This window comes from Merops nubicus, unplaced genomic scaffold (genome assembly GCF_000691845.1).
Source record: "Merops nubicus isolate BGI_N331 unplaced genomic scaffold, ASM69184v1 scaffold4266, whole genome shotgun sequence".
Classification (NCBI taxonomy): domain Eukaryota; kingdom Metazoa; phylum Chordata; class Aves; order Coraciiformes; family Meropidae; genus Merops; species Merops nubicus.
The window spans coordinates 17,031-43,475 of NW_008614188.1; the positions used below are offsets into that span (position 1 = coordinate 17,031).

The 26,445-nt window shown below is 40.5% G+C and overlaps 1 protein-coding gene across 1 annotated transcript in view; it reads right to left on the bottom strand.

Annotated features, from left to right (window-relative positions):
• Positions 1-11,301, bottom strand: part of LOC103774702 (carbohydrate sulfotransferase 9-like) — a 22,940-nt gene extending 11,639 nt beyond the window's left edge. The window contains exon 1 of the mRNA XM_008942124.1: positions 11,238-11,301. Within this exon, the coding sequence (XP_008940372.1) occupies positions 11,238-11,301 (64 nt within the window). The remainder of the gene's footprint in view (positions 1-11,237) is intronic.
• Positions 11,302-26,445: the final 15,144 nt, after the last annotated feature.

Genomic DNA, 26,445 nt, shown 5'->3' on the forward strand with positions numbered 1-26,445 from the left:
ATCTGCAGGTTTTTAAAGAAGTATCACAAAAATCAGCCTGAAAAAAAATCAGTATTTGATATTCTTCTAAACAATTAGAAGTCCTATAACTAGAAATGTTGAATAATGTTAAGTCTTCATGTATGGCACCTGTTACCCAAGTGCAGAAATACCTCTACACACACTCATCTGTGTGTATATATATTTCTGACCTATATACATGTGTACATATTTATACACACACATACATATGGTTCAGAAACACATTAATACTGGTTACAAAGGCATATTATTTGCTCCAAGTAAGCTAAGTAGGTTGATAAGGATTTAAAGTCTCCTAATGATAAACTTACAAAGTTGTCTCAAGCTAATTTTTGGCAAAGACAGACCTTGATCATAGCTGAGCATACAGGGTGATCCTCTACACCCTGCTTGATGATAAGTGGGACTTTCTGGATTAAAAGAATGACACTACAATAATATTTATGTTCCTGATACATTTGCAGGCAGAAATGAATAAAAGGTACACCATCGGGGTAGCTCAGTGGAAGGCAAGGAAAATCTCTGAAAACAGATAACATTCTCAGTTTCTGAGCCCCATTCTGTGCTTAAACCTTGTTAATCCCTTCAAAAAGACAACTGCAAACACGTACATATTGATATGTACATGGGTACACAGAAGGTGAGGAGAGGATGACGTGTAGAAACACTCCAGGAACAGCCAGAATAAAAAAAAAAGAGCAGGAAAAACAAGCTTTACTAGATGCCATTCTGAATGTGCTGTTCTAACAGGGTGAATTGCCCCTTTAGAAGCAAAGTCTCTGCACACCCAGATCTGCAGCCCCCTTGTTCCTGTACTATGGATAGAGAGGAGAGAGGGAGACCCCAGGAACTGGATTTTCAGCAGGCAGGTTGGACAGCTCGATGAAGCAGAAAATCATGACTGTGTTAGGAACTTCCATGGGGCTGCAGACAGCTGAGGGCTAGAAGAACCACCTGCCCTGGCTCATTCTGCCAGCAAGAGCCAGGGTCTGACAGCATCTCACCTGCAGCAGCAAGGACTGAGAGGTGTTATGGGAGAGCAGGCACAAGCTCAACAGAGAGACAAAATATGAGCTAGACTGGGGCTACTGAGGAAGAGGCTGAGAGGGGTGTCCTGTAGAACAGCACATTTCACAGCACTGAGGTGGGTACAAAGTACCAATTTCTTGGCAATTCTCTGTTTTACCCCATGCCATCTCCCTGTCTTGCCTTCCAAAGTTTTTCTTTACCTATCATTTCTCAAAAGTTCAACTTTTCTTCCTAATCAGTCATATTGCCAGCCCATTCTAACAGACAAGCAGCTTCTGCTTCCTCTTCTGCTGCCCCTCTTTTTGGAAGAAGTTTCTGTAGCACCTAGAGAGCTATTATATTTTTCACCTAAAATCCCTCCTTAAAATCCTCCTTCTCAGGGATGCCAACAAGTTAGGCTGCCAGCATGCTAACACTGTAACTAACACAAAAGAGCAAGTGAAAGGAAGAGCCAATTTAGGGATGAAAAGAAGCAAAGTGAGGAGAAAAAAAAAGAGTACATGGGAAAAGGCAGTGGAGTCTGACAGAAAAAAACCCAGAGCAGCTACCTGAGGAAAAGTGGCAGAGCTGAGGCCATGGGAAACAGTCTGTGTAGCCTGTTCAAACGATGCTGTGGGAAAGGGAGGTTGAGAATGGGGGTAGGAAAGATGCAAAATATAATTCAGTGAAGTCAAAATGAAGAAGAACAAATTCAAGAAAATGAGTGTGGAAAGGATATGCAAAACTAGCCAATAAATTAGCCCAGATGTTTGAAGAGGAAGGCGTTGCAGTCGCTCACACACGGGAGCCCAGCCTTTAATATGTGATCAAACCTGTCTCTACTTTCCTCCCTGTAGTTGTAGCCAGAAGGGCCATAGGCTTTTAATTTTGTAAGGATGGCCACTTCCCATTGATATTGTCAGCAAGCAGCATGGGACAGCTCTTCCCTTTGGGATGTGGAGCTAAAATCCAGGTGCAGTAACCACATGGCCAGCGTGGCAGAGGCCTCACCAGCTTGGATCCAGCATCAGCCCTGAAGGGTGAGGACCTGGAGACAGTGGCCAGGTTCAGCCAAGAGACTAGATCATCAAGCAGAGCCTCGGTGGCAGCTTGTGGGTGAGCCCAGCTCAGCTGGGCCATGAGGAGCTGGAGACCAGCCCTGCCATGGCATCACTGGGGCAGGCAGTGGTGGCCCCAGGGGGCTGTTAGGGAGTCCTGGGCTGTGCACAGGGTGGAGGGAGCCCTAGGGGCTGGACAAGGACAGTCAGTGCCCTGTGAGTGCTTTCAGGGCCTGAAAGATAATGTGAGAACAAAGCCCATCCCCACTGGCTTTGTTACCTGGTCGTGGGCTGTGGCCTCTTAAATCACTGAAAAAAGTCATAGGAGAGCAATCTTCACTACTTTCTTTTGGGGAATCTAGATGAGCCTAAGAAACTTGGAAAGGAGGAAGAAAGGGAGAAAAGGGAGCATGGAAGAAAAGCATAGAACATGAAGAATGTTTTAGGCTGGAAGGTACCTCTAGGGGCCATCTGTACCTAGGTCAGGTCACTCAGAACCCCATCAAGACTAACCTTGAATGCTTCCAGGGGTGGAGCCTCCATTACCTGGCAATGAATGACCTCCTCAAAGGCTTGTTTCACATGAGACGCAGCCTCAAGATTCCCTCTGCTTTTCTCTTTGCATGGAGAAGGACACAGCTTTTCATGGGTCTTACTGCTCCTTCCCCTATTTCTTGTCTCTACCCGAGCTCCTCTCTGTCCCCTCTTGTTTTTCACTACCCTGTGTGAACTTGATTCATTCCTTCCTGCCACTGCAGACCAAAGAGCACGGCCAGAGCTGTCTGTAGCAGTCCTGGTTGCTTAGCACACAGTCCCCAGGCAGCGTCCTGGCTGCTGGTCACCTTCTTGTATCCTTCTTGTATTCCCTCCACCAATACCCCTCTGCTGCAACTCATGCCAGCCACGATCTCTTTCTCTTTTTACATTCCACTGCATACAAAATGTCTCTGCTGAAGTTATTTGCCTTTTTTCTCTCCCATCTCCTACAGCTTCTATCATTCTAGTCCAGCTTTTTGCCTTTGTTTTCAGGATCCAACACCATTCCCCCCAGCCCTTTCTTTTTTATACTCCTCCAGAGACTCCTTTACAGGAGTCATTTCACCATGTTTTGGTGCCTTACTGAAATAACCTATTTCCCCTAAACATCCTGACCCTTACAGGCAAACTCTGTGTGTGCATTCCTCTCAATTCCTACATTAATTTAGGCCTATTTTTCCTTCCCTTTCTGGTCTCATCTGTATTGCAGGACAAGGTACTAAGAAGAAATGTTATGTTTAAATCTGCTTTTATGAAACATATTTTTACATTATGTTATGGCACATGCATTATAAAATATTAAGAAGATAGGAAGTAGTAGGATTAAAGTGATGAATGAGCTAAATCCTAGCATAAGATGAAGTATCTGCTGGTTTATGGTAGCACAATCTTAACCCAGAGAGCTGACATTTCACAGTATTTAATGTTACAGTACACTTCAAGTTCAAAATAGTCTTGCTGATTCAGTTACAAATATAAATGCTAAAAAAATCTGCAAATCTTATTTCCAGAGCTTGCTCAAATACCCAGAGAATGGAGAGTCAATGAGAGTCTCTGAAAAGCTAGGGACCCCACACCATGTGGGATTATTGTGGCAGACAAAGAACCCAAACTGTTATCCTAAAATCTCTTGCCTGGTTCAGTGCACATCTCCCTCATCTGCTGTAGGTTGTGGTGATGCTGCTGCACAGCCCTAGAGCATCTCAAGAGCGTGTACATCCTGTGAACTGAGCGGGTCAAGTTTGTGTAGAATATCTTGCTTTTTAAAAATAACAACTGTTCAAAAACTACTGAAAAATTTATCCATGTGGCATCATAACATGCACAAAAGTCCTTGCCAGTGGTGAATCACTTAGCTCCTTTGATCCATCTGAGGATACTCACTGTAAAGGAATAACTGATAGTGGCAATAGGTTGCTATCTTCTGAACTAACCTGGCATCAACAGTGACGAGATCTAAGCTCTTCAGACTTGCCTGCTGACAGCAACAAAATGGCAAGACTCTGGCATGCAGGAGGCCATTCCCAGCCCTGCAGGAGAATGATCCCAGCACCTCTTGTCCCTTCTTCCCTTGCTCCCACCATCAGCATGCCTGCCTGGAGTCCCCCGACCCCAATTCCACCTCCTCGCACCCCCCTCCCCAGCAGCTCTCCAACACCGAGTTCCCCTCCTGCTGGACATCCATTTGCATGGACACCAGGAGGTTTTTTGCAAGTGCTTTTCCCTCATCCCCCACCCCTGGTGTGACCCCTTCTTCCCCAGTCCCTGCTTCCACTCAGGCAAACTTTTAACCCCATCCCCAGCAAATCTTCACCTCACCTCTGAAAGCCATCCTCAGATCATACCCAGTCAGCGTGCCCAGCAAATCCTGTTTTCCAGCTTCCCGAATGCTGGGCAGATCTCACCCCACTCCTGCTGTTCAGTCTTCCCCATGCAGAAGGCAGCTCCTCGCTGGCTCCCTCTGCCAAACTCCTCCCTCAGGCTCCTCACTCAGCCTCACTGCCCCCCATGCCAACCACGTTTCCGAGCCCAGCTCATCAGATCTGTCTCTCCTTCTCCCCAGCCTCCCACGCAGCCCCCCCTCCTTCTCACCCCCAGCTCTGTACTCAGCTCGTACCAGGCTCTGCACTTCAGCTCCTCCAGCTATTTTAGTATCTCCCAAACTATACTGACACATTTTCCTTTCCTTTCCCTCCCACATCAATTTTCACACTGCTTACCAGGGCACAGTTTCTTCTCCCCTGATTTTATTCTTTGAATCTATTTTGCCAGTTACCCCAAACCCCAGAAAAATCTTGTTCGTGCTTGCCTTGTTATTTAAAATGGGTGGTTTACTCCCCTGTGCCACCTCAGTCTGGCAGAGCTTTTGCTGATAATATACAAAAGGAATCCACTTAAGCTCATTTTTCAGATGATTTTTCAAAAACTTACAAAGCACCTGAAGTTCTTAGATGAAAGGTCACTGGAAACAATTAAAACAAGGAAAAAAAAAAAAAAGAGCAAAGCTTCCAAAACACCCAGTATGAAAAGCACAAAACAGATTTGCTCAAAGGTTTTTAAAAATTATCCTGAGGCAGATATCTAGCATGGAAAATTCCTGCTTAAATACTTGAAATTTAACAGAATCCTACACAGCTGCAAACTGCATTGAAATTAGAAGATTCAAGATGCATATTACCCTTTGCAAAGCCAAAAAGTGAATGAAAGCCTCTGCCTCCTCTTTTCAGGCACCAGAATTCTTGTAGCATCAACTTTTAGCTGTATGTTAAACTCCTCTCCTCTCAACTGAGGAGTTACAGCAACAAAAAATAAACTGCCAAAAAAAAAATCCTCTGTATATTCACTTTGTCATGGTGTGATTTCAAAAGCTAAATAACATCTCAGTTTATATCTTGAGAGATTCAATGGGAAGTTCTAAATATATAAATGAAAAACAAAACAAATCTCAGGGACAAACAAATCTCTCTTTGAAAATTTGAACTACTAACAAGCTACTAACAATCCCATTTTACTCACCAGTCAGACACCCAAGTGATTTCCCACCCCTCCAAGTTATTGTAAATAGAAAATAAAGACTAATACAAAGAAAAGTCAGTCCAGAGAGAGGCATTATTCGAATTTTGTGCCTAGTTCTGCAAAGAAAATACGAGGGAAGTTTTTGTCTTCTCCTTACCTGGATTTCAAGGCTGGGCAAAGTGTTTCTGCATCCACACAGATGCTTTCCAAGGAGAGCAACTGAAACACTCTGTATATGGAGGATTTGTTTTCCTTTTGATTAAATGCCCAGCTGAAAGATGCAAATGCCTCCCTGTGAGTGTTTAGGTGAGCATCTCCAGTTTCACATTACAAAGCAATGTGCTTGGTCTGTCTCTAGGTATAATGAGCAGCATTCAACCCTTCCCTGTGGATGGTCTCCAGCAGCTGTCAGAGCCTGCCAAGAGGCTGCCTACCAAGCAACCAAGAGGGATGGTTTGGAATATGAGGGCAAAGGTCATTTAGTTGAGAGCAAGTGTGATGTGATAATGTATATTATTTTTAGATGAGGAATAAGAGGAAAGATCAATTCAAACCAAATGGACTCTCTATAAGCAGACTCCAATAAACCCTGGGAACTAGAAGGTAAGTTCTCATGGGAAACATGGCTAAAGCAGAAGTAATTCAGCAGAGTTGGCAGTCCCTTAAAGAAATGATGATTAGGGTACAAACACAAAAAATCCCACACAGTAGGGAGTTAGGAAGTATGGTCAGAGATCAACTTGGCTAAGCAACGTGGTCTTCAATGTCCTGAAACACAAGAAAGAAATGTACAGAAAGCAGAAACCAGGTCAGGCTCCTGAGGACAAGTAGGAGAGAACAGCACAAGCTGCTGAGACAATGTCAGAAAGGATAAAGCACAAATTTAACTGCAAAAAGCAATGGACTTAAAGGTCCACAACTGTAAGGAAAAGAAAGTCTGTGAGGAAAAGAAAAACCTAGTGACAGCCTGCTTGCAGAAGGCTGAAGTATCTTTTCCATCACTCTTCATAAAAAGGTGATCAGTAATTAAATGACTAACAACTGAGCTGAGTAAGAAAGGATCCATCTAAAATAGGAAAGGAACAGGTCTGAGAAAAAATTGGAACTACTGCAGTTCACCTCATCCTCAAGAATGCCTCTGCAGCACATCTCTAGGAGAGCTCTCTATTGGCTGTTGGCTTGTACCAAGTCTGCCTTGACTGTGGCAGGAGCCTACACCCCTGCAGAGATATAAATGGCTGTTTCACAGGCAGTTAAAGTCAGGTGAAATGAGTCCTGCCCATAGTGGGAGCTGGGTGTGAGGAAGAGTACATGAAGATACCTGGAGAAGAAAGTGAAGTAAGCTCAGAGCTGTTAGCTTCCTCTGAAAACTCTCAGAAGTTGTGTGAGAAATATGTGAAGAGGTGAATACAGTGCCCTTCTTTAAAAAGCCAAGAAATGAGGAAAAGACCAATTCTGGAAAAATACTAGAATAAATGAAAAAAAAAAATATTCATAAAAGATTAGGAATTGTTTTAAAAAGCTATTTTGATTTATATGTTGGCTGTTAGTTTATTTAATGGCAACAAGTCTTGTAAACAGAGAGGCAGAAACTCTGATAGCATGTTTTAAATTTAATAAGTTTATTGACATTGATTCGTAACATTTTCAAAAGTAAATGAAAGTGAAACTACTTTAGAGAGAGTGCAAAACTACCAGGGCACTCACAGACTTTAAGATTAGTTTTTAATTGTTTGCAATCAAATTCAAAAAATACAATCAGTAAGATTCTAGCTGGGTCTGTTCTGGGTCAAGTAATGGCCTGAGTCACTAATGGCTTGGATAATAGAACAATCCTTCATTATTGTAGGTAACAATGAGCTCAGATGAACAGCAAACACATTCTGTGATACATTAAATTCAGAATGCTCTTGACAAATAAAAGAGAAAAAAAAAGAAAAGAAAAAGAAAGACTGAAAGAATTAGGATTGCTCAGTCTGAAGAAGAGAAGGCCACCTGAATATATGGAAATTATAATCTACAGAAATTAACTGGAAAGATATAAGGAAGAATTAAATTTATCTATGGTGGATATAAAGTGATGGTTTTAAACTATAACACTGATGTTTATATTATGTATTAAGAAAATCTTATTAACAATACAGATAATTAAATATTTCTTAACTTCCAAGGTACAGCTGACTCTCTCTTGGAGCTTCAAAATACACAAGGTGAAGTTTTGAGGGTTTTTTCTAATGTCTTTTTCAGTAAGTCTGTGGTTCATCCTGTTGTATACTTTAGAAGCTTCATCTTACCTTTCTAGAGAAGCTACATTTACCAACATTTTCATGCTAAATTATACAAAGCCAGATTGTTGCTTCAATATAGTGACGTGGAGCCAGTGAAGCCACTACAGGGCTTACCAGATTGGCATGATGTGACTTTTTTCCCCTACTTTTTCCCAAAAGAAAGGGGAAGAGCTGTGGCAAAAGGGCTGCTGTCTTCCAGAGACTAGTGTGTCAGATATTTGATGGTTGCACACTGTTTTTCTGAATGTCAGAAACGTGCCTGTCTCTCTCCTGGGGATTCCTAGTGGAGTCTGCTAGAGACTCCACTCTTATATTGAATCCTGTCCTTCTGGTGAGCTAATCCACAAACCACTAATAAAACATGGAGCCCATGTGCCTCAGGGGACACTTCTGATGATGAAAGATGGAAGTGTGTTAACCTGAGTAAAGTGAGATGTGGGAAATATGGAGACACACTTTGTTAGAGGGTCATACAATCAGGTTGCTTCATCTCAATTTATTCCATATGCTGCTTCTTTGTATTAATTGAACTTCAAGATCATATAAGTTTAATAAAGTAGCCTCACTGGGAGGGAAAGATTAAATTCCTTTTGCCTGCCTTTCACCAAAGGTCCAATTCTGTCAACATATTTTGGCAAATGAACTTCATCATGTGGGTGACCAGCTGAAGGAAAATATCACAGAGGGGTGTCTGTTCTACTAATGCATTATTGGAATTCCTTGGACACATGGCTCCATTGCCAGCAAACACCAGAATTGCTCATTGCCTGTATTACCTCTGCAATTCACTTATGTAGATGTGTTGAAGTGATTTTGTACAATAAAAATAAATAAATAAAATAAAAACAACCCAGTCAACAAACAACACCACCACCTAAAAAAACACCTCCTTAAATCAATTGTAACCTTGCAGAAGAATGAGATTTTTCACATTTTATAAACAATCTGAACCAGGAAAAATCCATTTGCTACTGCTTCCTGGACTTTTGAATTGCTATTGGATGCTGCATTTGTCTGAAACACACAAGATAAACTGTTTCTGTGAGCCCTGCTTTTTAAACTCAGAGTACTATACAACATAGCATGACATTCACGTTTACCTAACACAGAATTCCACAGAAGTCATACAACAAATACTGTTTTCACAAATTCACTATCCTACAGTTTTTCTCTGGGTAAACTCTGCAGACTTTGCCAAAGAAAAGAGCGTATGAGAGTTCAGTATTTCATCTTTCATAAGGCTGAGAAGTTGTTCCAAGGAACAAATAAATTAAAGCATTCATTTCTTTTATCAGAGCTTTAAAACTTTATAAAAAGAGGGGACAGCCTTAAATCTAAAGGCACTGTCTGTCTTTCTGCCTGAGCACGGACCTTTCAACTACAACCGCACCCACCCAAACCCACCATATGGTATCAGTGACAGAGCCCAAAAGCCCCAAAGTCCAAAAAGAACAAATAGCAGCATCTGGATTTAAGATAACTAATGTAGCCTTGGAGAATTACCTCTGCATGAAGCCCTGTAGTGATCTCTGCTAAGATCATCTCTTTTGAAATCATTGACTCTTCTCAGGCTACTTTTTTCCTCATTGATCCTACTTCAGCCTGAATATGGTAATGCAAAGAAAATATGGCTTTTAATGGTCCTTTTTACAGCTATTTAAGAAACAGGACATGGGATCACGTTCTACAACCTCACTCATCATAGCAGGATAAGAATATCTACATGAATGAGAGAGGAAGACAGCAGAAGCAGTTTGAGTAGTTAATAAGCTAATGATTATTCACTATTAACTGTTAATAGTTACTCACAATTAAATGGCACTTTCAGACATGGCTCTGGCTTCATCCACAGAACACAGATTAAGTGTATAAAGCATACCTCTGTTTTACATTGATGTTTTGACTCAGAAAATCTGCCAATATAGTTGACAGGAGTTTCTAAGTAGTGAAGCAATCCTAGTAAATGTGAAGCCTGAGGGGGAAAAAAACCCAAGGTGATTCTTCATTTCAGTTTTCTTTCTTTTGAATTGACAACTATTAGTATTTTTCAAAAGGCTAACATTTAAAAAAAATAATTCAAGCAGAATGTGAAATAGAAATGGAGGCTAGTAATTAACTTGCATTTTCAATAAGCCCTCACAACCCTTATTCAAATGTTGCAAGAGCTGAAAAACAAAGGCAGCTTACTACTTCCAAAACAGTGTAGTAGAACTCACTACAGGTAAAAGTGCTCAAAAATCTAGAAGTTTTATGGCAGAAAGATTGCCAAACAGCTTCAGGTTTTGACACATAAGAATGTAAAATGAGAGATTACTCTGGAAATAATCTCAATAATGAAATGACAGCGAGAGAAAAAACTTGTGCACGCTTTGGTATTCTTTATGTGCTTTCATGGATAAGAGTCCATGTGCTAGTATAAAAACAGGTTTATAACATCACATTGGCAGCTCAAAATGTTCAAAAGGGTAAAAATTCTTGTGCCTTAAGAGGATTTTCCAGGGTTTTGCAGCTAAAAGTTTTAGATATCAAAGTAGAAACTGAAGATGCTAAATAAGTTTGTGTCTTGGCGTTTAATCAAAGCAGACAGAGAGAAAAAAAAACCAGTAAAATATAGACTGTAATGTCCCATGAAGCTTAAATTAGTCTATAAATAACACCAAGATTTCTTCTCCATCCTACTACTTTGTTGTCTACAAAATATTTACCACTTTGTTGATTTGTGCATCTCCTTTTCACTGATAATTACACACAATATTTCTCAGGTAATAGGAATTAAACAGTAAATACCTAGCTCAAATTTTGTGTATTTATTATTTTCTTTTCACTGCAATTAATGTAAAAAAAAATCAAACCACATCAAAGCATTAACAACTCTAAAATTACTTCTGCATCTGAAGAGATCAATTGAAAAGCTAATTGCTTTTGACATCACAGAAGTTAAAGTCAGAACTCAGTATTTTTTAAAACACAAATAGTGAACAGAAATGCTTTGATTAACTAGAAAAACACCTAAAAAAAAAAACTCATACCAATATTCTTAGAAAAGTAGAAAAAAAAAAGAGAAAGTACCTCTACAACATGTTCTGCCTCTGGAGCTTCTTGTCTGGATGCAGCTTTGCACAACTCTGACCCCAGTTTGGTTTCTGTTTACTTAATATCTTAGCTCAAATAAAAAGAAGGTGTATCCTTGAATACTATACGTACAGCACGACCCATTGTGGTGTTTCTTCAGCCAAAGGGTTTGAATCTTTTTCTTAGCAATGCTAGACCCTAAAAATGGAAGAAAATATTTGGGCTGAGCGATCTTTACCTTCATTTTTAACATTTTCATTGGTTTTAAACGTTTTTCCTTCACTCATGCACTCCACTGGCATGATGCAACTTTGCCAATTTCTGCTTCAAAAAGGGTCTGATTCAAAGCTCAGAGGAGTCTGTTGGAGATGTGTCAGACACTGCTGTCAGATACATTGATTGCTGCCTGTTCTGCAGTGCTATGCCATCATTTCACTTCTAGCCTGTCTGGGTGCCAAGAGCTGTTTGGTAACCTCAGGATGAAAGAAAGTACATATTTGAAGTATTCAGAGGGGTGTGTATGAAAGCATGGGCATTGGATTCATCCCCAGATTCACATTTATAGGAGAGAGGGACCTGTGAATGCAGAAAAAGGAATTCAGTATCTCACTACTGTGCATTTGGAAATCTTTTTCCAGTATCCTTTCTTAACTCTCTTACAGCTCATTGATGATATTATGATAAAAGTTGTTCAGCCCTGACAAATATGTAAATAGAAAATGGGCCTGTCCTACACATTTTGTCCTGTGACTGCACCTTTGTTGGGAACAGGAAGGTGATTGTATGAGGTAAGGTGGAATTTCTGAGCCTGACTCGTTACCTACTGACACTAACAGCAAACTGATCTCACAGTTTGGGTCTGATTCATGGCACAGTAGCTCCCTGTAGCTCTGCAACAGCAGCTCTGCCTGGGCTTGTCTTTTCCTTCATTTCACACCCTCTTTTGTCCCTCAAAACTGAGCCTCTGCAGTCTGCAATAGAGTTAGGGGTTTAGTTTGGGAGATGAAAGTCACACCACATGCCTAGACCACACTGACAGCCTAAAGGATGTGGATCACTGGCACCTACCTATCCACAGAGAAGGACAACACTCCAAGAAGCAAGCCCACAGCACAAGCCTGATGAGTTCAGTTCCTGTAAAGCCTAAAAGTGGCATGGTCTCTATTAAAAAAAAATGCAAAAGTGCAAGTTGTTTTCTTCATAAAGTTGCTGATTTTGTGTTTTCTGCCAGAATTGCACTATGTTCACTACTACCTGTTTAAACAGAGAGGAAAAAAAGCCACAGAAGTTCCCTGGAAGTTGCTCCCCAACACGTTTGTTTGTCGTCTGTGATTTATCCTCTGATGGATGATAGGCAGTTATTGACTATTTTAGCCAATCTCAACTTTAAAAGCTTTTAATATTGAATAATTTCCAGATAACCCTGGTACTGTATGTACCCTGTGAGGCTCAGCAACACCTTAGCTAAAACCACAAGCACATCAGTTATACATTACCTGTATATCTCTATAAATTAAACTACCAACCAAAACAACAGTGAGAAAAGTATGACCTACAGGCAACAATCATCACTTATGACTGTATTTAGGACAGCAACACCTAGAGAAGAATCAGAAGATCAGAATCCCCACCCAGGAGGCCTGAATTACAAAGGAGTACTGATAAAATAAACTGATCTGATGTTGTGTGCTCATTATTAGGGAGGTGCAGAAGCCTTGAACATAGCAGGATAAGTGGCTTTGGTATTAAAGAAATAAAAGGGATTTTTCTTCCTTTATCTTACTCTCATATTTTTATTAAAAGCATGGGGAAATATGGTATTGAAAAAGACTCCAGCAGGTCACAAAAAGGTGTTTTAACATGCTTACATTTGCAGATGTGAGAGAGATCAGCAAATGCTGGTATAATTACAGAATGACATGGTGCAAACTGAAGACAATCTCTTAACTTCAGACTTTTAAAAGACTTGGCTGCTCTCTGTTGTAGAGCTTTTATTTATTCCCTTCCATTTTCATCCATGGTGGGAAAAGGAGAAGGTGTAGCAAAGGAAAAAGGGGCCCATGTTTTCAGTCCTGGTGCCCTGTATTGCAGCTTCCCACAGCTCCTGCAAAGCTGGAAATCCTTGCTAGCCATGTATACAGTTCTTGACAAATCTAGCTGAAAATTTCCACAGCTGAAAAGACTTGACTTAGAGAGCTATAAAGCATTCAAATAAGGATATATTTTCACAAAATTCTATTCCTGTTCCAGAAACAACATTGTTACCTTCCTGCTTCATATCACAGATGTATGAGAGGTCCTTGGTGAAATGACCAAGAGCTTTAATATGGAAAAGACTTTCCTGGATCTAATGGGGCAAAGGCCTCTGGCTACCTAGGCTGGTCTCCTGTAGAACTCACAACTGATTGAGTTACTGCTTGAGACTAAAGACATGGGTTTGAAAACACACTTTTCAAAAAAAAAAAGCACCTAAGCATGATTAAAATGTTTTTAATAAGGACTCCATCCTCCTCCATCCATCACCTTAACTGACAACTGCTGTGTCTTTCCTAGTAAAACTTTTCGTATCCTGAATTTGCCTAAACTCAGTCACCAGCCCCAGAATCTTGTTAAACACTTCTCCAGCCAAGCTGAACAGTCTTCTGCCATCAAGCTTTGGTCTGCAAAGTGGGACAAAGACAGGAATGAAAAGAAGCCAAGAGCAGCCAGTGACTTTGATGTGTACTCATCAAAAATACACTTCAAATATTTTGGTTATCCTTCAAGGTGTCTGTAAAGGACATACAGAAGTGCTGGAGCTGGAGCCAGGAAAGAGCACAGATCAGTAACACAGAGACAACATGCAGCTTCATTAAGTCAGTGTTTGAAATGCCATATTTTCCCAAAATATAACACACAGGATCCTATCCTAAAGGGCTGATGTTTTCTTGTCTATGATGATTTGTAGCAGGCATTAGTTATTACTCTTTTATCCTTTATCTTCTAAAACAATCACCTGCAACTAATGTTGCTTCAGAAGTACCAAATCATATACCATTTAATTGCAACAAGTAAAAATTCAACTTGCACAATTTCAAGCTGAACAATTAAATTTGAGGAAGATTATAAGTAACAAGCTCTTGTATGTAGCACCCATTACCTCCATACATAGATAAATATTAACATATATACTCACATGGCAGTTCAGAAGCATAATAATATCAGTTAGAGGCAAACCAGTGTATTATTTGTCCCAAGTAAACTAATGAAAATGGGTGATACATATTCAAATCTCCTGTAGATAAATTTGTAAGTGCAGGTGTGTCTCAAACAAACATTTGGCAGGGAGAAATCTTGCTCACAGTCAAACAGGGTGATCTTCAGCACTTGATCTAGGGATAAGATTTTTCTTGTAAGAAAATCAAATTACAATGATACCTGTGTATGTTACTGATATGTTTGAGTGCCCAGGCAAATAGCTGGAGTGACAAGGCCAGCAAGACCTCTGGAAGCTGGCAGCAGGATTAGAGATTGGGCTGCATTCTCTGCATAAACTCTTAATCTCTGGAGAGTTCATTTGCCACACAGCTTTACCATAATGCAATGCTACTTAAATTTTGTTATTTAAATAACTAATGTTTGGGGTATTTTATAATCGAATTTCTTCAATAGTCTTAAAAAAATAAAAAATAAAAAAAAATTTTAAAAAAAGGCAAAACCAAACCCCCAACCAGCTAAAAAAAACCCAAACCAAACCCAAAAACACACACACACACACAAAAAAAAAAGCACTAAACAACCCAAAGTGTTGGTGGCCTGATCTGGATTTGGAACAGATACATTTTCACTCCTGACAGGGAAAAGGAGGAAAAGTAACATACACTTGCTGCAGATGAAAAAGCAATATTCACTTAAAAGAACATAAAAAGGAATAAAGAACAGGCAGAGAGGCCTCCACAGTCCCTCAGCTAGGATGGCTCAAAAAAATACGACTCTCAACTAGATTGTTGCCCTTCACACATCAATTATTAGCCATGCCTGTTCTCAGGCTTTAGTAAATGTAGTCTTCCCTTGCTGTAACCACTAACTCAATAGTCTGCCATCTCCTGTGCACCCTACACCTCCTTTCCCTCCCAGTTTTGATCACACCACGCATCAATTGCTTGTCTTTACTCAGTCTTTACTGTGTGCATCAGAACTGCAGCTGACTCAGCTGCAAGCTTTTCAAGCTGCTACTATAAAAAAGGTTCTCCTGAAGTCCAGGCAAATTAAACCAACAGCATTTCTCTTAACTAGATCGTTTCTGTTATCACTGCTATCAGATCAGTACACAGTGAGCAACCTTGAGCAAAATGCACGTTTCATTTTATTGTCCTGCCTCAATTACTTCTTTCCTTAAAAGTCTGTTCTAGGCCTTTGCACACTGTTGAGTCAGACTAAGGGCCCTATTGTTGTCTGGAGCAACTTCACTGCCACTCCTGGTCCTTCTTCAATAGAGGTACAGTATCTGCTAGAAAAGTAACTAATAGTCCTGTAATACGCATGATCTGAAGCAGTCCAGAGCTGCAGCAGACTGAGGATGGACCATTCCCCAAAAGCACTGAAAGGATTTCTACATTAGGATTTGTGTCTCTAACAATCATGCTAATAAACAAGCTGCAGTTTTTCAAAGGCTTATTTGATCAAAGTGAGCAGTTTCCATTCATTAAAAAAAAAAAAGTCAAATTATTCTCCAAAGCCCTGACAGCATTCAAAGAAAATTCACTACAACCTGATTTTCAGTGTGGGCAAGATGCCTGCATTCCCCAGATTAGCACTCCAACACTTGAAGTGTTTTGGCTGGCTTGAAAAGAAGAAATAATGCATTCTTTCTTCTCATTTGAACTATTTGGTGTAATCATGGAGGCTTCCATTTCTGATTTTCTGCTCTCCTGATCTTCAAAACGACTTGGTGTGTTGGTTAACCCAAAGATGAATTCTCCTAGGGGTAACATCCCTGTACCCAGAGTTCTGCCATCCCCTGTGTACACACACTAAAGGAATTGCTATATGCACTTGACCAATTAGGGTTATTTCTCCTTACACAGAATTTTAATTTATCCTTCTTTAATAAAGGCTGAAATATATGAACATGTTACCAAAAAGGAACAAAAGGCATTTCTCTTTACAACCTCAAGAGAGAGGGAGAACATAAAATTTAAATTTTTGTTTCTGCCTTCTTGGATTTTTATGTCATCACACAGCTATAATTTTGCTTTACTTGTGCTTTTTAATGTATACTTTCCAACATACAGTAGATTCATTCATTCTAGTTAAATAACAATCTACTATATTTAAGCTTCAATTCATTCTAGTTATATAACAATCTACTCTATTTAAGCTTCCTCTAGGATATTCTTAATGCCATTGTGTTGGAAGATTTCTGGGTGTAAGTATGTATCCAAAAGCTCATCCCTGGAAGAATTAATACATTTTAGGGTAGCCAACAAACAGGTAGAGCAAGAAGCAGTGCCAGACATACAATGGGAAGTATCAGAGAGAAGACAAAGAATGATAAGTTTAAAGATGTTCTTGATCAAATACTTACAGGCTGAGCAAATTTGGTCAAAAATGTGTTTTACTCATTTTTCTATAAAGTGAAGAACTGTCAGGCTCCACATGGGGTCAATTCAATAAAACCTTTGGTTTGCATTCTAAGTTTTAAGGATTATGAATTTTCCATGTTTATTTGCAAGTAGGATAAAAAAAAACAAACAAACAAAACTTTGTTCCTGCACTTTTTCTGTTAGTTTTTAACTACATGTACATATTTCTGTGCACATGTATACTCCAATTCTATCTTTTTTACAGTTCAGTTGTGCTTTCACATTTCCAAATGAAAAATTGTACCTCTTCTTTGTTTATTCTTTCTCAGGGGGACGTGGCTCAAGAGAGATCCTGCTGATTAAAGAAAGACTTTCTGCAGAGGAATTTCAAGACATTTTTATTTTCTTCATTTTACTATCTAAAAGCTGAGGTTTAGTAGTCAGTGATTTTAAGTTGAAAAAATAAGCTAAATAAAACATAAGAAATCCAAGATACAATTATCTTGGGGAACTAGCCAAACAGAATATAAAACTATTTCTCTATAGGCTCTCAGTTCAAATAGCACTCTGGCAATTAATTAGAACCTGTATTATTTAATTATTTTCATAGGCAACACTCTTCTGACTGCTGACTCCCAATTTAGGTCAGAGCACACACAGATTACTTATTAAATTCCACCAGCATCCACCAACGTATGCAGAAACCCTTTGAAGTTTGTCAGAGTACTCTTGCAATAATTTAATACTTGGCCTTTGTTCAAAATGTAATGTTTTCAGTAGGTTCTTTGAAAAGTGAAATGTTTTACATTAATGTAGTTCACTCTGTGGCTTCTTTTATCACGTTTCTCAGGATTATTCGTTGAAGTGGTGAAAGAACAAACAATGGTCTATTATTTCCAGGTTGGGTTGGCCATCTCTGGCACAAATCATTTCCTGTTCCTTCCACAGAACTTTCAGGTGGACCTGAAAGACACTCACATTCACATGGAGCTCTACTCAGTTTCCCTGGACTACAAATGCCAAGACTGCACACCCAGAAGCAGCCACAGTTCTGCTGAACTGTCCACATTATTAAGTAACAGTTGGACATTTCTACCAAAAAGCTGATAAAGCAATAAAGTTTGATTAAATTTCAGAGCTGGTCAATCTAAACAGCAATTTTTGCCTTGATTTTTTATTTTTTCTGGGTGAATTCACACTGTGGGCCATCATTCTGGAAATATTTTGTACTCTGAGTCTAACAAATAGAAATTGTGATACTTTCTCTGGAATAGTAAGGGCACTGTCGTGCTCTGTGATGGCACTTTTGACACAGGGGAGCCCTCAGACACCTTCTCAAATGTAAATCTGAGGGTGCAAAAAGACAATTTCTTAGCTGTCACAAAAAAAAAAAAACATTACATGGTTCAACTGACATTGCATACAACACAATTTTATGACAGAGGACCTTCAAAAACACAATGTGCTCACTGAAATCTCCATGAACACACACAACACAGGACTTCCAGCCATGCAAAATATTAGCTGTTACACTGTAGTAGGAATAATCTTCACACAAGGAAAGAAAATGTACTTCAGAGCAACAAATATGCTTAAGCCTGTGTCCCTCAGGGCATGTGAACAAGCAGCAGTTAAGTGTGTCAATATTAACACAAAGGTTCTCTCTGTTGTTCAGAAAAATAAATAACACAGATATTCACCTGTATCCTCCTGGGTCATTATCTATAGAAACAGGAAGGACACAGGAAAGGGCTATGGAAATAAAGGTACTCTCCAAAACTTCATACTCCCAAGAAATTCTCACTAATTACAAATTTTACCTCATTTAATAATCTCTGCGTTTGCTGGATATTATAGTTATGGTGGGATTTTTTTTAAGCTTTCTTCATCCTAGTGGTTCCCTTGGTCACCTGGCTATTAAGTTGCAGAATAGTTTTAGGTTTGGCCACAAACAAGCCCAGGACTGAGAGGAGATTTTAGTGTTATATTATTAAGCTATACACTGAAAGGTTCACATAATAAGAATTAGAACCTGGTTTCATACTCCTGGACTATGATGTTCAGGGCAACAAGCTGTTTATCCTTGTTGAGGCTGAAAATTGAGAAAAGTTCTGAGAAAAAGAATCTTAAACTGTTTTCCAAAGAAAAATAAAGACAGGGTTTGCTGAGATTCTCATATATTTTGTTCAATTTTGGACACGGCACTTCAGGAAAGATACCATCAAACCAAAATGGACTCAGAAGAGAGGGAAATTATTAGATATCCAAAGACTATGATTTAAAAAAAAAAAAAAGGAACAGCTGAGGATATTAAGCTTCAAGAAGAGAAGACCAAGATGAAATATAAGTCTTCAAATAGAACAAAAGGTGTTTTACAAAGAAAAAGGAAATAATTTTTTGTCTTTAGAAAGAATGAGAAATAATGTGTCTGTACTACAGCAAGAAACTTCAGTTAGATATTAGAAATGGAGTGATAATGTTGGAAAACACCAGCAAGAGACTATCTGAGTGGGCTACAGATTTGCTGCCTGCTGGGGCTGGGGGTTTGGTGGCTGATCTCCAGATCCTCCTGCCCTAATTCTCTGTGGCTCTCATGACAGGTTTTCTTGGTTCTCAAAGCTTCCCCTCAACCAGGGCCAGAGTTAATAAGGCCCAGCTCTCATTGTCACTTTCCTGAGAGAGAAAGTGGCTCTTTTTGCAGGTTGTGATGTTCTCCACCACAGCCCACACAGTGTGGCAGCAGCAGAGCTGCCTCTGGAGAACCATCACCACTTCCCCACACAGAAGAGATTTGTTCTGTCGTGGTAACCTACAACAGGAACCAAAATTCTGTTCTGTTGTGGAAAGTCTATGGACACACACACTCCCATGCACACACCAGGGCTGCAAAATACAAAATCCAAGATAGGAAAGCCACAGAAACAGGGATATTTTGTAACTGCCTTGCATCCACTCCTTCAGCCTCCACAGAAAGCTCAGTCTGAGTCCACTGTAATGAAGTTACAATAATGAATAATTCGTTAAGAAACCAGACTGCTCTAAAATTTCCCAGCTTCCAACTCAAAGGGAGGAGAGTTGTTACAGAAGGGTATGGATGCAGTTCAATTCTTAAAGTTCAATCAGCTGTGGCTCACCTGCAATCATTAAAATAGTGCTGGCACCAGATGGTATCATAATTTTAGAAAGCCTCTGACAGTGCTCCACTAGCTGTGACAAATGTAGTAATCAAGAATGTGGTTGTCAGAAGGTAGTGTAATCTTTTATTCCCTCATTTTACTTATTTAGTATGAATACAGTGTATGGGAACAGTGCTTGGATCTCATCCTTCAGAATGTAGTTTTTTATCTGCCCATAAAATTAAAAAAAAAAAAAAAAAAGAGATACCAAAGTTTCCTGATAGTCTATATGCTTTGCTTGGAATATTGCATTTTCTTCTCAAATGCTGCCATTGTGCTGGCAGGTAGTAAATCAAAGACTATGCAAACAATCACAAAAAAAGAGAAAAAAAAATGAAAAAAATGAAAAGTCACCTGGCCCAGCTCCCCACTTGAAGTGGGACAATCTCCAATACCAGTTCAAATCACCCACAGCTCTGTCAAGCCTTGAAAAACTGCAGCCTAGTCAGCTAGAACATACCACAGGAGGGTACCACTACAGCTCCTAAACCTTTGTGTTCATTCTCCAGGAACATTTCACTGAGATGTACTAGTGGCAAGAAGGCAAAAGCCCTTGGACACTGTTCTGAACACATGTATTTCTACTCCCTAGTCTTTGCAACACAACATAAAGGGGTTTGAATACAGCTGAGGAAAATAATCTCAATGCTGATTTGTGATTGCATTAGACTTATGTTTATCACCACTGTGACAAAATCCCAGAAACATGTCTGACATGAACAACAAGGTGTATTAAGATGAGCAATATCAAAAAGCTTTTTGCTCTGTTTCATAATTAAGCTTTAATCTAAACAATTGTTCCAAGTTGAGGGTTAAAGCCTCATGAAGGGTCACAGATGATGCCTCACTGCTATGAACAACAAGGTGTATTAAGATGAGCAATATCAAAAAGCTTTTTGCTCTGTTTCATAATTAAGCTTTAATCTAAACAATTGTTCCAAGTTGAGGGTTAAATCTCATGAAGGGTCACAGATGATGCCTCACTGCTAGTAGAAGTATTAGCTGTGAAAATAAGATAGTGGGGGTTGGAAGTGAAATCAAAGGTAGGGATGTCATGGAGGGCTTGGAAACTGCTAACAGGAAGCTTTCCCTCACCATTCAGAAGGGATCAGTCACTAGATTCAGGCAAGTTCAGGAAAGGGTTGAGCCTAACGAATCACAGTATGGTTGGGGTAGAAAGTGACCTTGAAATGTCATCTAGTCCAACCCACCTTCATTGACCAAGGACATCTTCAACTAGGTTACTCAAAACCTGATCTAACGAAGCCTTTCTGATAACCCTAATACAGAAGGGAAGTAGTGCTCCTGTACCATCTCTGGTACCAGTCACCCAGGCCTTTACTCCTGATCATTTCCCCCTGCCCCTATATAGAGGACAGATTTTTCTAGAAGCACCTCCTCAGAAAGTCTCTGCACTTTCCTTAATGCCAGCACTGTCATTATGTCCATTTCAGAGGCAGGGAGACATCTGCCTGTCTGGCTCTGCTGGGTCCCTTTCCATAGCCTCTTGCTGTACATCTGAGAGTGAAACAATGGGTTAATTCAAACTGTATTTACATTGTGCAATGCCAGCACTTACGGTCAGCTACATTGACTGGTTTTCATACAGTATGTTACAGTATGTCTTGATACCTTCCCTCTGCTTTGTAGTGAGTTTACCACCAGCTTTCTGATGGTATCTGAGTACAATCATGTACAACACAGCCATTGTGCAACCTATTCTCAGATTCCACTGTATATTTACAGCTCATGTTTCTGACAACTTGGAAGGAGATCTGCATGAAGTTCTTTGGCTTAACTACATCCTGCTATGAGTGACACAATTTTATAACCTTAAACAGCACTGAAAATGCACACTAGCAGCTCAGGTCTGTCAGCACTTACCAGAAAAGTAAACCCTCCCTGCTGACTCACATGACAATCTGCTACCAGCCTACCACTGGGTCAAAGGAACAGCCCTTGGCTATGCTGCAGCAGCTCTTTGTGGGTAAGGTGGCCCTTCCTCACCCATCTTTTGCCTGCTTCTGAGAGGAGCAAGCCACTGTGCCACAGCATGCCCACCTAAGTAGGCTACAGCCTAACAGAGACTGCTTTGGACCACACGCTGCACCTCTAAGGGCTGGATTGCCAGGAAACTATTTAAGAAGACCTGCAGGGAGTTTGGATCTGCTAACGTGCTGCCACACCCCCCTTGGAGGTAGAGAGAGGAAATGGCAAAACCTAGAGGGACTTCTGGGTGGAAAGAAAGCAGGGAGTTCTTGAAGCACTAGCCTTGATGTCCACAGCCAGTGCTCCTGACTGATGCTGGCTGTGGCATGAGGAGGGAGCTTTCTGGGGAGAAATGCAGAGAGCTCTAGGCAGACCAATTCTGAAGAAAAGTCAAGCTGGTATATTCTGGGCTATTACCTCAGAGCTGTCCTGGGAGCCAGCTTATTATAGTGAGGAAGGACTGCAAGAATCCCTTCAAAGAGATACAGAGAACAGTTCCACTTCTTTCCACCAAAAGTTTCACACAAGTAGTCTTTTTTTTCCTGCCAGACAGAAGACTCAGGCCTTTGCAGAAGGGTAGGAAAGGTGTGCAAGCACCATGCAGTCTAATACAAAAGCAACTGTCTGAGAAATTGGGGAAGAATAAATTTTATTATTTTGTTTAAAGGTGTCCTCTAGCACCAGTTGCTGAGTATCTCATAATAAAACAGAATAGAAAGTCTGACTGAGATTTCAGACTCTGTTTGCAGGGATTAGGCTGAATATTGATTTGGGAAGGCTGGGGAAAAATACAGAAACAAGGAGATGAGAAAGTCTGCCCTAAACGAGGGTCCCCACACCCTAGGGCAATCCTGGAGTACTAGAACACTGGAAGTACCTACTGAAAAAGGTTAGCTGTGGGAAGGAAAGTTACCTGAGAATCTTCTTGTGCTCAGGAATGCAGACTGATGTCTGTACTCACAAAACTAAGCAATCTTCATTTCTGGATCTCCTGCCAGATTTTCTTCCCCCTGACTCTTAACACTGGCATCTGCCTGGAGCAAAAACAGGAGAATTTCAGGCATCTTGCTCTTCTGAATTTGATACATGTTCAGAAGCTGTAGTTTCTGGGTTTCTCCTGGTATAGCTATTCCTCAAAATCTGAAATGATGCATAACCAAGAAAACAGACACATCTTTTAAAACATTTTGTAGTCTAAATAGATCACTGGAACCTGTGGACAAAGATGGGCCAGAACTGATTAATGGGACAGTGACTACTGCATGTTTTTCTGATCATGCAGAGCTCTGCACTATATTTTTAGGAGAGTAAGTTAGAGAAGCAGCTGCTACACTCCAGTGAGGTTTTCTTTCTGCTGATCACTAATATCAGATAGCCATTTCACCATGACTTTCTATAAATAACCTCTGCTGGATTGCTGGATCTTCTGGTACAAGACTGGGCAAGGATGGAGTTTGTTTGGGTTGTTTTTTTTTTTTTCAGAGTCTAAAGTTTTAGAGCTTCCCTTATTAATGCTCTTGGATACTCCTTGGGGAAGAAAATAAGTTTCTTGTTAAGAGGAACAGAAAAAATTTCAGGTAAAGCAGTCTGCAGTGTCTTGGGAACCACCACTCCCCACCTCTCAAAAAAAGAGATAAAAGTTCTGTGTATTTAAAATTCAGCATATGCGCCAGTTTTACAAATCCAGGCTTTTAACCTAGGCCAAAAGAGAGCTGAGGGAGGGAGGGAGTTGACAGACAGACAAATGATCACCACAGGCTTGAGCGTTGTCTCCTCCACAGGCAGAACTGACAGCAGGCGAGAGCTGCGGGTTCAGGGATCACAAAACACAACAAGGCACAGGTTTGACCCGGCTTGCTTAGAAACAGGGAGTCAAATTAAATACACTGCTTGCCTGCTTACTTGTTTGTCCCAGCACGGCTTTGCAGGAGTGATTAGACCCCAAACCCACGACTTTTCCTCAGATGAAGGCTGCGTGCATGGAGGAGCTCCTGCCTCTGGGCCGGGGCGCAGTGATGGCGGCTGCTCCCTCAGGGCTGGACACGAGGGGATCCCCAGGCTGGCAGGGCCTGTCCTGCTGTCCAAACTATGGACAGAGTTTGCTGTCCAAACTATGGACTATTTTGCCCACGGCCAGAGAAGGCAGCTGGGTCCCACTGAGGGCTCAGGATCATTGCACTGGGCCAGGGTGGGCCAAAAAGCCAACCCACAGGGTGAGGGTCACCCCCGGGCACAGCCCACTGCTGGGGGACCAGAGCAAGATGCTCCACAGGTACAGCTGAGCTGGACACCAGCACCACACCAGCCAGGAAGGGCCTGAGAGCCCCAGGGTGAGCTTAGACAGAGCCCCCGGGCCCACGGGTGGGGTGAGGCCCCAGCTGAGGCTGGTCAGGGCCATCAGGGGCCCAGGGTGCCCTGAGGTGGACCCCTCACCTGCCGTTGGTGCTTACAGCAGCTGTGGGCCTGAACCACGTGTACAGCTTTAAAAATGTCAGTGTTAAGGTCCTTCTCTTCCTGTTTATTATAGTCCCGTATTTCTTTTATGCAGTGCTTGTTTTGCATTATCTGTTGTGCTCGCTGCACTTTGTGAGAAACATTTTCAGTGGAGTTCCTTAAACTCAATCCCTTCTCTTGGGCTGCTTGGGCTTCTGAGTTAGTGACCTCCAGGAGATACAGTTTCTCTAAGTCTATGGCTGAAAACAAACTATGGACTATTTTCTCCACAAGTGCCCACACATGTGTTGGAGACAAACCACCCCTTCCATCTAAACCCTGGTTATCCCAAACTGTCTGAGGATACAACAGTCTTCACCACATGCTCTGTGTGAGCTCCACAGCTTCCTTGTAGTGCTGCAGCAATTAGTGCATTGATGAGGCTTGTAGGGCTTTGGTTTCCCATGAGAAGCCCAAAAGTCCTTGTTCTCTTCTGCACATGGAGTTCATTATTTCTGAAAAGCAACCTTCCCAACAAAATTCCCTGTCTGCTGTTTTAGCTTTAATCCCATCTGCTGGAGAAAGTAAGATCAATGGTGAATGAAATGATTTTCTTTTTTATATGTATATTCATTCAGCTTCTAATGGACCTTCAGTTAATCCTCTGAAATGTTCAGTTTCCAATTCAAGTCTAAAATCTCTATTTTTTTTGTTCCCTGTCTCATTTGTTCGGTGCCTCACTCCCACTATTCTTCTGGAAAAGAAGAGTGTGAGTAACTAAGCCAAAAATAACACACGCAGCAAGCTGCCACAATCAGTTCACCAGTTAACAGGGAATCTAATTAGACTAACAGTCTTATTTCATACTCTGTTTTTCTTAACTTATTTTCTGTATAAATCATTGCATTCTCTAATCTGTTGCACCCAAACCTCTAAACTCTGAATCAAAAACTTATCAGAAAGGTATGTTTTTAACACAGAGTTGAAAGGAGGGAAAAAAGGAGCTTAGGACAAAATGAAGTACTGATAGAAGCCTGGTGTATCTTGCACTGCCTCACACCAGTGGCTGATCTGGGTTGGTCATGCCAGCTTCAGAAAGGGACAAGTATCTTTACAACTCTGTCTTCGATAAGAAAAAAAGATTACACAAAATATTTTCAAATGCCATTTCACAACTTCCTGAAAAAGCTCCTAGGATTTGCTCTCCACAATGTTTGGCTCACTCCTGTCTCTCAAAGATGTCAAACATTAACAGCCTATCCTGTATTTTAACTTAGAAACTCCTACTTCTCTTTCTTTTCTCCTTTCTCCTTTTTGTGTAAGAATTCAAGTGTTCACTATTCCTTTTATATACCTGATCATGTTCAACAATCATCTTGCAGGAACTTAATGAAAATTTAGAAAAGCCCCCAGCCTTTTTCACCTTGCTTGCCACTGTCTCAAGTCTGCTTTTTTTCTAGAACATTTTCAGTTTTGTTTTTCCCTTGTGCAATAAAATCTAGGCCAGTTTCAACTGCAGATCTGAAGTTTCTGCAGCTGTCATTACAAACTTTTCTTGGGTATTTCTGATATTATTTTACATTTCACTTTCTTTTATATACCTCTGTGTTCATTTGAGGCTAACAGTATGCAATTTTAGCCTTTTTTATATCGTATCAGTCCTTGGAGCTAAAGCTAAACAAACTTTTACACCTTCATTTTCCCAAGAAGATAGAACCTTTGCTGTTCTACTTATCAAAGTCTTCTTTACATTTTTGCTGGAAGGCTAAAGAAACATTTGTAGATATATTTTTTTTGGCAGCACAGCTACATCTTATATTACAGTGATTTCCTTCTCACACCTTTAAGATATTTCTGAATTGATCATGATGTCTGTAGGTACATGTCTACCTAATGTACACATCCTCGTAACAAGCCCTGGTATGTTTACAAGCATAGAATAAATATTTTCTTCTCTAAAACAAATGTAAGCTATTTAATGCCAATATTTTATTTTATCTTTATATCTAAACTAGTTACGCTTGGGAAATGATTTCTGTGCAGTACATTCTAAATCATGTTTGACAAGAAAACATTTTTCTAATTCTTTTTCTTGCTGCCCAGGAACTTAATACCTCACTGCCTGATAAATGGGTATGAAGATTTCAGCCAAGAGGTGGATGTTCCAGCTCCTTGACCACAGCTCTCCCTTGGATGTCTTCAAAATAATTCTTTTGCATTGTACAAAATACATCTACCTCGTTTCTTTGTAGGCATTTTGAGGCCTTATCTATGGGCTTTTGTG